Source organism: Equus asinus, chromosome 17 (genome assembly GCF_041296235.1).
Source record: "Equus asinus isolate D_3611 breed Donkey chromosome 17, EquAss-T2T_v2, whole genome shotgun sequence".
In the NCBI taxonomy this organism is placed as follows: domain Eukaryota; kingdom Metazoa; phylum Chordata; class Mammalia; order Perissodactyla; family Equidae; genus Equus; species Equus asinus.
Window position 1 is genome coordinate 36711390 of NC_091806.1, and position 12730 is coordinate 36724119.

General features: G+C 39.2%; 1 protein-coding gene across 1 annotated transcript; it reads right to left on the minus strand.

Annotated features, from left to right (window-relative positions):
- Window positions 1–11455: 11455 nt before the first annotated feature.
- LOC139040693 (olfactory receptor 4D10-like) lies at window positions 11456–12388 on the minus strand. The gene has a single exon (XM_070487445.1). The coding sequence runs from the start codon at window positions 12386–12388 to the stop codon at window positions 11456–11458; it is 933 nt and encodes a 310-aa protein (XP_070343546.1).
- Window positions 12389–12730: the final 342 nt, after the last annotated feature.

The following is a 12730-nucleotide window of genomic DNA, read 5'->3' on the forward strand; positions in this document are numbered from 1 at the left end:
CTCTAAGATCCACAGCACACTTAGAATCCAGGGAGGAAGCATGTGACAGCTCTTGATATTCATCAGTTTAATTACTTCAGAATTATTTTATGTTATTGGGTTCATGGTTACCCAGAGATGTTGATCATTGAAATGTTTGATTCAGGGAGCAATGTTGGAGAGGATAGTATGAAAGGCTTGTGTGCCCAGAGCCAGTTGACTTTTCTGGCTTTTAGCAGCAGAGCTTAAAAAATAGTAAAAGTTGATTTAGTTGGAAAAAAATGCAGCACAGGTTTTGATTTTATGTCATCCAGATAAATGATATATGTTTGTGCAGTCAGATACAATTCTTTCCCCTTCACCTAAATTAATGAATCAGATTGTGTTGTGTGTTTAAGTGGTTTGAGAAAGTCTCAGTGACAATGATGTGACAGGGGTTCCTGGGTTCTTGCGCCATTGGGATTATGCTTCTGAGACACAGTGATTCAGACCCTAGAGATCTTCGGTGCCATCCAATTCTGACATAGTGATAAAAATCTAATTTGAGTGAGCCACAAGATCTAAGAAGGAAAGGAAATGACACATTGGCATGAAATAAGGTATAAGTGGTTTTTGGTGTGCATTTTTCATAGGCAATTTCACATAGAAACGTTCAGGAACTTGAGACCAGAGATACCTGAGCAAAGGTAGCAGGACCCTGTGAATGGTGATTTAACATGTATGAATTATTGTTAGAATTTTCATGTCAGGGGAGCTAGGTTAATATTGTAAAAAGTAGAATGGATTGACCAGGTGACAGGAAATGGCAATCAATTGAACCAGTTAGTTAATTAATGCTTCTGGGGCCATTCCAGATTCAATGTGGGACATAAGTGAAGTTTGTCCTCAACACTCAGTATCCTTTGGTTAACTTTCCTTGAGTTCTTTTTTGTCCCATGGGATTTGACATATTCCTCTGATCTTTTACTTCTACTCTAAAAGCCAAGATTTTATCTAGATATGAAACTCTCCTATGCTTTATCTCATCAGCTTAAGGATGGTTCTTCAAGCTGTAAAAATAACAAGCAAAGTTATTGTCATATTTTAATGATAGAAAGCTAGAAATTTTAAGATGAAAGATGCTTTGAATTCAATGTGCATTCCCATATTTTCTACCTCATTAGTGTTTTCCAAGTAATGATGAGTATGGGCCACATGGGAGGAGAGTGAAACAGGTCAATGAAGGACATCACGTGTGTTAGGCAGAGCAATACAGATGATATCAAAATGACATTAGTGTTTCCCTAAGCATTTACTATTTTTAGACGTTGTATGTTTCACATACACCATCTCATTTTAACCTTCACAGCAACTCTATGAGATAGATATTATAAGTATCTTTGTATAGGTGAACTATGACCTGTGAAAAGATACAATAACTTGCTTCAGATCTCACTGCTGGTGGATGACAGAGATAGGATTTGGACTCAGGTTTGTATGACTCTGAAGTTAGAGCTTTCAGCTGTAATACTTTACTTTTACTGTGTTTTTCTAGACAAAAACACTAGCCTGTACTTCCAGTTCAAAACACCCACTGACTGAAAACTAGATTCATTAGAGTTTTATCTTCTCTAACCCTTCCTCTCACTCTCTGGGAAATGTAAAGTGGGAAGAGTGCAAATCCTCAATGAGGAAGCCAGTCTCAGATTGGCCCTGGTAAGGCTGTAATTGGAAAATCAGTTCTTGAATAATGAGAATGGCTTGCTCTTTGTGGAGGATCCCTGAGGTTCTGCCTTTGTCTAAACTGATCACAATAATGTGAATCTGGCACATCTATTTCCACATGAGATAAATCTCTTTAGGCCATTACGGAAAATATTTCAAAGTTTCGTCATTACTCATGGGAATCAAGACAGACAACCATTATCTACCTTTGAGGGTCTCAAGGTCACCAGACCTTTTCGAGTTTAAGCAGAAAAAATGTCTTATACTGTGATGGGCCATATATACCCATATATATGTACTTCAGACACACTGATCAGGAGATCCTTCTAGAGCAGGATTTCAGTCTGGCATAGACATGTAATGTAATAATTTACATTCAATTGGTGGAAGAGCAATTGATTTGGTTTCGGAAGACATCTCTGTAATTAAGTTGATATGAGATCTTGAGCAAAGCAAACCTATGTCTAGGTTTCTATTTACTTACCTGTTGAAAAGGAATTGGATTCAACAGTCTCTTCACCTGCCTTATAGTTTCCTGATTGACACATGGTTACTTTGGTCTTTCAATGGAAATACATCAACCAGCTCAATCCTATAACACTGGTTCCTTCATGCTTACCAGAAGCTTGAGTTATCAGCAACCTATTAACTTAACTGGAAAAATAAATTGTTACCTATTAAGTGTTCTATCACAGAAGGCGTGAGTCTTATTTTCAGTCTCCTAATGGCTGACGTCATTTTCCACTTCTTCAGAGTGTAGATCAAGGGGTCCAGCAGAGGGGAAATGACAGTGAAGGTGACAGAGATTGCCATATCTGTGGAAAGGGCAGTAAAAGGCCTGGGATAGACATAGATACTGGGTACAAAGTGCAGGGTCACCCTGGTGATATGTGAGGTGCAGGTGGAGATGGCTTTCCTCCTGTCTGAGACCTGAGTATCATTAAAATGACTGTGCAGGACACAAGTAGGAAGATAAACCACAGGGTAGTCACTAAGACATTGTTGGAAATCATCAGGAGCTCAAGTGCAAAGATGGCGGTACAGGCGAGTTTGAGGACCTGGGGGACATTGCAGTAGAAGCTCTCAAGAACATCGGGTCCACAAAAAGGGAGGGACAGCAAAAGGAAAATCTGCACAATGGAATGGACAAAGCCCCCCACCCAGGAAGCCACAATGAAGGCAGTGTATCGGCCCCTAGTCGTGATGGGCAAATAGTGCAGAGGCTTGAAGATTGTTATCTAGCAATCAAACACCATCCCCAAGAGAGAAAAAATGTCTGCCCCACCAATGAGGTAGAAGAAAAACATCTGTGTCGTGCATCTTGTATAGGAGATGGTCTTTATCTTTGACAGCAGGTCTCTGGGACCTTCAGAGCAGTGATGGAGAAGAAGTAGATGTCAAGGATAGCTAGATTGTGGAGAAGAAAGTACATGGGGATGTGAAGGTGAGACTCACAGGTCACAGTGACCATGATGAGTAGGTTTCCCAGCAGAGTTGTCCTGTACACAAAACAGAAAAAGAGAAACAAGACGAAGCTCATGTCTTCAGACCAAGTAAGTCCCAGAAATAGAAATTCTTTTATCCTCAGCCCATTTCCCCACTCCATTGAGTCATATTTGCTCATCCACATGTAGCTTGGAAAAAATTAAGTGTTATTTCAGAAAGGGTTTACTCTGTCCTAATAGATTCAGGTTTAGAGTCAGGTATTAGGTCTGAAGACTAGTGAGGTGTTATCACCACATAAAGAGCTGTTCTGAGGTTGTAGCTAATGTTTCCAAAATGATATCTTTTACACAAGCATGCATTTATTATCTCTTTTGTAAATTACAAATGTTTTAGAAAATGCATAAGAACGATGTTCTTGGAATGTAAGTTTTAAGTATCAAAAATGAACAGGTGAATGTCAAATATTCAGAAATGGACTATTGTGGCATGAAGGATATAAAAATGGATGCAGCTGGTGTATGGATGAGGCAGTGCCTATTTGGTATGACTGGGGTCCTTTGAGGTTCCACAGGAGTGTGGATTTTTTTTCCAGACTGAGTTCTCCCTTTAAATAGTTGAAGAACTCATATCTGCAAAATGGTTCTCTTTGGACTGAATTCCACAGCAGCACTCCTTTTTTTTTTTTTTTAAATATTGGCACCTGAGCTAACATATATTGCCAATCTTCTTTTTTTCTTTGCTTCTTCTCCCCAAAGCCCCTCAGTACATAGTTGTACATTCTCATTGTAGGTCCTTCTGATTGTGCTATGTTGGACACTGCCTCAGCATGGCTTGATCCTAACCAGTGAAACCCTGGGCAGCCAAAGTGGAGCCTGTGAACTTAACCACTTGGTCACAGGGCAGGCCCCCACTCCACCCTTTTTTAAGTCAGAAATGTAATGCTATTAAAAATTAGAAAATTTTAAAGCCAAAAAATTCTTCTCTGTTGCTCCATTCTTCTTAAGGGGATTACTTTATTTATGTCTTTACCTCAAACTACTTTAGCTACCAAAACCCCTGGGTGTTGAAGAGCTCCTAAGGTATTAAAGGAAAGTGGTAACTCAGGGATTCTCTTCCGTTTATTGTTCAAATTTATTTCTTAAAAGTTATTTTTGTATTATGCTATCATTGATATTCAATAGGCTCATGTATTTGAAGTATATGCTTTGATGCATTTTTATATGAGCATATACCCATGACATCATCACTATTTTTAAGATAGTTAACATTTATGTCACCTCAAAAGTGTCCCTGTGACCCTTGTAAAATGTGCCCTCTGCCTATCCTTCTTCAAGCAACCACTGATTTGCTTTCTGTCACTATCCATTCATTTGCATTTCTCTACAAATGGAATCCTACAGTACGGACTCCTTTTTTGTCTGGTTTGTTTCATTCATAGAATTCATCCATGTTTTTGTGTGTACCAATATTTTGTTCCTTTTCATTGTATGGACATGCCACATTTTGTTTACTCATTCTATTTTTGCTGGACATTTGGATTATTTTTTGGTTTTGACTATTACAGATAAGGCTACTATGAATATTTGTGTACAGGTCTTTGTGTGGACACAAACGTCCATTTCCCTTAGGTAAGTACCTAGGAATAGAATGGCTGTTAGTCTTAAGATTCAATAATAAGAAAAAAAACAACTGAATAAAAAAAGGGACAAGTGGTCTGAATAGACAACAACAAGATACAGGGATAGCATACAAGTACGAGAAAAGATACTCAACATCATTTATCACTGAGGAAATATAAATTAAAGCCATAGTGAGATAACAGTACACATCAATTAAAATGGCTAAAATAAAACAGACTTGTATCAAGAGTTGACAAAAATGTAGAAGAATTGGAACTCTGGTGGGAATGTGCAACGGTGCAACCAGTTTCCAAAAACAGTTTGTCAGTTTTTTAAAATGTTAAGCGTATTCTTACCATATAATCGTATTGTTTTTGGATGCCTTTCTTTTTTCTTGAATCTTTGAAATAAACATTAATTTCTTTCTTTGCAGTCTATCTCCCTTTTCTCACCATAATCAGAAACAAAAGTTGAGCATCACTTCTCCCACTTTTTGGATGTTTCCCAGTTCAAATGAAGATATTTCTTTTCACTTAGCTCACTTTCCTTTCAAGTTTTCTTTTGTCTGCATGCAATTTTGTCCCAAGTCTACTTAATATGGAAAACTAAAAAAGCTACCAAGAGCATCATAGCATACAGGGAGATAATGGGGGCCTCTGGCATCACACAGCCTGTTCAGCTTCTAGTTGGGCACTGACTGGCTGTGCTACAGAAGAAGTTACTTTACCTCTTTGGCCTCAGGCTCGGCATCAGTATTTGGAAACAACAGCATCTCCCTCTAGTGATTTTTGTGAAGATTAAATGAGTGAATCTATGAAAAAGCATCAAAACTTAGATTATTGCCTAATCAATAGTGTGAGCTTATACATGTGTTGCCTTAAAGAAAAACTCCAGGTTAGTAAGTGTCACAGATACACAGCTTCTTTAAATGTACTGACAGTCTTTTAGAGGAGCTGTACATTTCCCAGAAGATGTATTCTAAAACAGCTTCATCAGAACATACTGTTTTGGGGGAAATCAGAAGTGTTTTTTTTTCAGTGTCAATGAGAGTGGCCCAGAGGGTGGTGACAGTGTATGGTAGTACAGAGAGTGCTTGCTTGGTTTGGCTTCTTATCTGACAACATCTTAGCAGACCAAAGAAGTCAAATGCAGGTCTCTGCAGTGAGAGCCATCTGGGATCAAGTGCTGGCTTTTCCCTGTGTGACTTGGGTAAGTGAGAGACCTCATGGAGTCTCTACTTCTTCAGCTATAGAGTGGGGGTTATAGCAATACCCACCCAACAGGGAAGTTATGGGGATTAGGTGAATTAACATATGCAGAGTCTCAGCACACATGGCTAGTTATTGGTTATAATTAGTACTATGTTGGGTAACCTTAACACTGCAAGCTCAATGGCGAATGGATTGTGTTGAACTAAACAGTATGTGAGCCATCAATTCCAACTAGTTTAAAGAGAGGAAACGATCACCAGAAAACATCAACTTAATATAGTTACTAGAGATATAGCAGAGGTCCAATCTAGTTATGAAAGCAGTCCACAGGGACTGCATGTAAATAACAGACTATGGTCTACACAGAAGGGTAGAAGGTGGACAGGACCTCAGACCCCAGGTCAGGCTCGTTTGTCAGAAAGGAATGGGTCCCATGTTGACAAACTACTTTTGGTAATTTGGACAACATCCTCCACATTCTGCTCCATCTTTCTGCTATTTTTAATCCATCTAATTATTTAGCAAATATTGATAGAAAATTGGAAGAGTTCTAGGTTATTTGAGAGAAAGGAATATAATCCAAAAGCAGTAGAGAAAGAACTGAAATCTAATAGTGATATGGGAGTGTTGGGGACTGTCTAAAGACAAATGAGCTGTGCGTGAGAAAACTGTGACTTTTCACCAAGAGGCTCAGAGAAACCTGCATGGAGAAGGTGACACTTATGTTTGGGGCATGTGGGTGTGGACAGAATGGGAGATCTGCCTTTAGGGGACCACTTGAATATATAAAAGTTGCTCATGAGTCAGAAGTTTGGCTGGAAAGAAAGGATACAAATATGAAGGCATGGAAAGACATAGGAAAGAAAATCATTGCTATAAATTTTTATTTTTTGGTAAATCTAGAGAAGAGTATATAGGTGTTCATTGCACTATTCTTTTAACGTTTTTTGAAGGTTTGACATATTTTATTTTCTCTCTAGTTTTAAATTTAGCATAAGAAATACTTCTATAGATTTCAGTCTGATCCATCTACAGGAAATAAGCCTGAGAAAAATCTCTTCTTTGTGTAATTCAAGGGATTCCAGAAAAAAAGTGTTGCCTTTTTTCCAATTCCAAACTAAACTCATTTCCATGACTCTCACTTCACAAGATCATCTTTGTTTATATTTCTTAGCTGTGCTGTCTGTCACTGAAGTTTCACCCTGGAATGTAGCATCTTGTTTATTTATTACATTATTTTACATTCATAAATATTAATGATTACATGTAGAGTGAAATTATTCTCACTTTTTCCCCATGCTTATGCATAGACTTCCAGACATCACTGGCATTCACACTGATGTAGAGTTATATTTCTTACCTAAAGTCTCCAACCTCCTTCTCCAACATTTTAAATAATGTTCACCTTGGGAATCATTCAGCTTCAGAAAATTCTGTTAAATACCCCTGTCAAAGCCAGTGATTTCAGTGGCTTCCATTGTGTCTTTATGTGGAAAATGGCAGACACAGGAAATAATATTTTCTTGGTTAGTCCACACTGATTGACAGTGCTCCATCATGTTTACCAATTCCTTGATCTCCAAACTAGTGTGAGAAGTATCAGAGGGAATATAATTGGTTGTGGCTGTGAAAAAATTCTGCTGAGGGTTAGGTGGTTTCAGCGAGAGTAATTAAGATGTAACTCAGGCACGTATGCTTAGGAAAACGCTTTTTGTCTTAGGTCTAAAATTTTCTAGCAGTGACAAGGATCCTCTTCTTGACCACATTCTACTCAGTCTTCCCTGAACTTTTCAACTGGGCTGCTACTTTTGGACCTCAATGTTTGTCTCTGCATTGTCCAGTTTTAAAAAAACCCTGCTAAGCTAGTTTAGGAAGAACTACCCATCCTCCATATCGTATCACCCTCTATTCAGGTTCCTCACCTTCCACCATCTCCCCAGTGATGTCTGACAACCCTGGCCTGAATTTAGCAATAATCCTCTGAAGTCAGTTTAGCATTCCATTAAGAATTCCACCTTACTCTTAATATTTCCTCTTAGTAGTTTTCCTATTGGGAAATAAATGTGAATTCTTAAGGATTCTGAGCAATTTCCTTAGGCAGTTTCATGCACACAGGGTGATTCCTGAAGTGTGACACTCAAGTATTGGAAGTAGCCTGATGAGGTTATGAAGGTGAGTCTGAGGGAGCTCTCAAAGAATTGATGACCAAAGTGGGTGATGGAGTTCTCACAGGATACACATGTAACCAGAAAATCCACACTGGATCCATCAGCAAATCCCACTTGCTTGACCTTCAAAGTTGTTTGAAATTCTCACCACCTCTACTGTTATTACCCTAAATCTTGTTTCCATTATTTCTTTCATGGGACTATTGCAGTAACCTCTTAATTGGTCTCCATGTTTTTGTCCTTGCCCTACTTCAGTCTATTCATAACAGTAAGCACTGCATTGCTGTTAAAACATGCATCACTATTCTGCTCTTCAACGCCCTCCAAATGCATCACATGTTACTTAACGTGAAAGTCAAAATCCTCACAATGGTCTAAAAGGTCCTAAGGACCTGGTCTCACGGCCTCATTATCTCTCTGACTTCAATCATTACCTGTCTCCTCCTTGCTTCCTCTCATCCCCTTACAAAGACCTGGGCACATCCCCACCTGAAGCCCTTTGCATGTCTGATTTTTGAACTGACATTTGTACTGGGACGTGCACATTTTTCTAGTTTCAAAAATTTTAAGATCTAGGATCTACCTTCAAAAATGATGGGCAAAAAAGAAAACCTCCCAGCAGCTGTAAATAGCAGAAAAATAAACAAATCAAAACCAAGCTCCTATGTTGAATAATGTTTTGCAGTTCATGTCCATGTTTTTGAATGTATATGCATAGTCTGAAGCAGCTTCATAGGTTTCTGTCAGTTTTAGGGAGTCGTGTTAACAGAGAATAATCACAAATCAATTGTTTTCTTATCCCTACTCTCCAATGATTTGAGGAACAGCAATGAGTGAGAGGTGATATTCATTCACTGAGTTCTTTAATTCAACCGTTTTTTGGACAGTTTTCTCTGTTATACTTGCTGTGCCAGGTGCTGGAGACACAATAAAGAAAGCATAGTCCTACTTGAGGAATAGGAAGAAGGAGGACAGGGAATTGGAAACAAGGTCCTGAGTGTGGTGCTCGAGCTGAGCCCCAGTCGCTGAGGCAATGTCATGGAAGTGTGGCCAGTAGGTGTGGGGTTCAGAGGAAGGTCAGGATAAGGACCTACACAAGGTCACAGAACCCATAGTTATTGGGGTCCACATTCTAACTCAAGCTGTGCTAGCTTCAAGGAACTTGCATTCAACCACTGGAGTTTGGGCTTTAGAAGGAAAAATCTTCAGGTAATAGTTATTTAATTTATTCATATAAGAGAGTCCAAGGAGGAACTTAATTTGAGTGTGCTTACTTCATTAAAATGTGATTACTTCATGAAAGACAGTTCTCAACACCTCCACCAATATTACCCTAAGTCACGTCTTCACTATTTCTTTCACGGGACTACTGCAGTAGCCTCTTAATTGGTCTCCCTGTTTTTGTCTTCATCCCTCATCAGTCTATTCATAATGGTAGCCCCTGCAATTCTGTTAAAACCTGCATCATTGCTCTTCTCTTCAAAGTCCTCCGAATGCATCCCATTTTACTTAATGTGAAAATCAAAATCCTCACAGTGGTCTAAACATTCCTAAAGACCTGGACCTGTGGCTCCATTATGTCTCCAACCTCAACTGTTACCTCTCTCCTCCTCTCATCTACTTACAGAGGCCTGCTTACTGTTTCTTGGATGCTCTGGACACACCCCCCTCGCATGGACATTGCATGTCTGACTTTTGGACTGAGATTTTTATTGCAACATGAACATATTTCTTGTTTCAAAGATTTTAAAATCTAGAATCTACCTCCAGAAATCAGAGGAAAAAACCCCCAAACTCCCAGCAGCTGTAAATGGCATAATAAGTAAACAATAAAAGCCAAGCTGATATATTGAATAATGTTTTCTACTTCATATCAACCTATTTGAATGCAAATGCACAGTTTAAAGCAGCTTCATAGGTTTCTGTCATTTTTAGAGTGTCATGTTAACAGAAAATAATAACAATGTATCAATTGTTTTCTTAACCATATTATCCAATGACTTGAGCAGAAATGAGTTAGAGGTGATAGTCATTCACTGAGTTTTGTAATTCAACAATTTTTATGAGTGTTTTCTCTGTTCTACTTTCTGGGCCAGATGCTGGGGATATAATAAATAAAGCATAATTCTACTGAGGGAGACAGGAAGAAGGAGGACAGGGAATTAGAAACCAGGTCATGAGTTCTGTACTCAAGCTAAGCCCAGGGCACTGAGGGAAAGCAGTGAAGGCATGGCAAGCAGGCCTGGGGTTCAGAGGAAGGTCAGGGTAAGGACCTTGCATGAGGTCACAGGATTCATGGTTGTTGAGGTCTATATTCTAACTCAAGCTGTGCTAACTTCAAGGCATCTGCTCTCAACCACATGAGTGTGGGCTTTAGATGGAAAAATATTCAGGTAATAGTTATGTAATTTATCCTATAATAGAATCAGAGGAGGAACTTAATTTGGATTGTTTACTTCACTAAGATGTGATTACTTCATGAAAGAGCATTATTTCTCATATGTGTCTCAGCTCCATTCCTGGTAACAGGAATGTAGTGGGAATGTCTGAGTATATATATTTTTACTTTTCTTACTGATACTTTTATTTAGACAATTAGAAATTCTGATGCAATTTTAAGAAAGAACAGAGAGGGGCCAGCCCAGTGGCGCAGCAGTTAAGTGTGCACATTCTGCTTCGGCGGCTCGGGGTTCACTGGTTTGGATCCTGGTTACGGACCTTGCACCACTTGGCAAACCATGCTGTGGTAGGTGTCCCACATATGAAGTGGAGGAAGATGGGCATGGATGTAATCTCAGGCCCAGTCTTCCTTAGCAAAAAGAGAATTGGCAGCAGCTGTTGGCTCAGAGCTAATCTTCCTCAAAAAAAAAAAAAGAGAAAGAACAGAGAGACAGATCCCAAGTTAATCTGTTTCCCCCAATGATCATTTCACAGTCTATACGTATATCAAAATATTGTTGTACTTATATATATATATATGCCATTTTTATTTGTCAAATACACTACAATAGAGCTGGAAAAAAAGCCCCAGAACAATTCCAATGTGATAAAATTGTCTGAGTGTATTTCGATTCTGATTTCTTTATTTCTTCCAAGACTGTATTGAAGAAGCAATAAACACCTCTCCAGCTAACAATTTGATTTCTCTACTTTCTTTCATAACATGAAACCTATCTTTTCACATTATTATTGCATGCTGATCAGAATCTTCGAAAGTCATGTGTTATCTTGGTAGAAATATAAAAATTATTTAGAAATCCTTTACGCAATACAGTTTACTTGATGGACAAACATTTTCAAAGGTGGTGAGGAGGAGTGAGCAACCAGTCTATCTCTCAGCAGAAGGCACAAATCTCTTCAATCTCCTCATGGCTGACATCATCTCCTGGTTCCTCAGAGTGTAGATTAAAGGGTTCAGCAGAGGCGGGATGACAGTGAGGGTGACGGAGATGGGCTTATCCGTGGGGAGGGCAGTGAAGGGCCGGGCATAGACATAGATGCAGGGCACAAAGTGCAGAGTCACCACAGTGATGTGTGAGGTGCAGGTGGAGATGGCTTTCCTCTTGCCCTCCCCTGCCTGAGACCTCAGCATCATTAGGATGACTGTGTAGGACACAAGCAAGAAGATAAACCACAATGTGGTGAGCAGCCCACTGTTGGAAATCATCAGCAGCTCAAGCATAAAAATGTCAGTACAGACGAGTTTGAGGACCTGGGGGACATCACAGTAGAAAGTGTCAAGAACATTGGGTCCACAGAAGGGGAGGGGCAGCAAAAGGGTAATCTGTACGATGGAGTGGACAAAGCCCCCCACCCACGAGGCCATTATTAACCCAATGCAACGGCCTCTACTCATGATGGTCACATAGTGCAGGGGCTTGGAGATGGCCACATACCGATCTAAGGCCATCACTGACAAAGAAAATACATCCACCCCTCCAACAAGGTGGAAGAAAAACATCTGAGTGAAGCAGCCATTGAAGGAGATGGTCTTTCTCTGTGACAGAAGGTCCACCAGAACCTTGGGAGCTGTGATGGAGGAAAAGCAGATGTCGGCAATAGACAAATTACGGAGCAAAAAATACATGGGGTTGTGAAGGCGAGATTCACAGGTCACAGTGACCATGATGAGGAGGTTTCCCAGCAGAGTTGTCACATACACCCAAAGCAGGAAAAGGAATAAGACCCAGTTCAGTTCTTGATTCTGAGTTAGGCCAAGGAAAATAAATTCTTTGACCCTGGTACAGTTTTTCAGCTCCATTGAGTCATTTTCTTTGTCTCACTTTTGTTTCAAGCTATTTCATTTGAAAAGACTTGGCTCTTTATTTTGTTTTCTTCCTAAGCACTAAGAATGAAATTCAGAATCTTCTTCATGTGATTGTGGTGTTTGCAATTTGTTGAGTTGTCCAAATTTTTAAGATTTCAATCAGTTTGGTGATCAAATCAAAATATAACATGAAAAGTCATTCAATATTTCTTTACCTATAAAACTATTTTTGAAGAGAATAAGCATTTATGTTAAGAAGTGATGTTTACACCGCACATTTTAGTTAATTAGTTTATTTTCAGTTGTAAACTGTATTATTTTTTCTGTATTACTCAC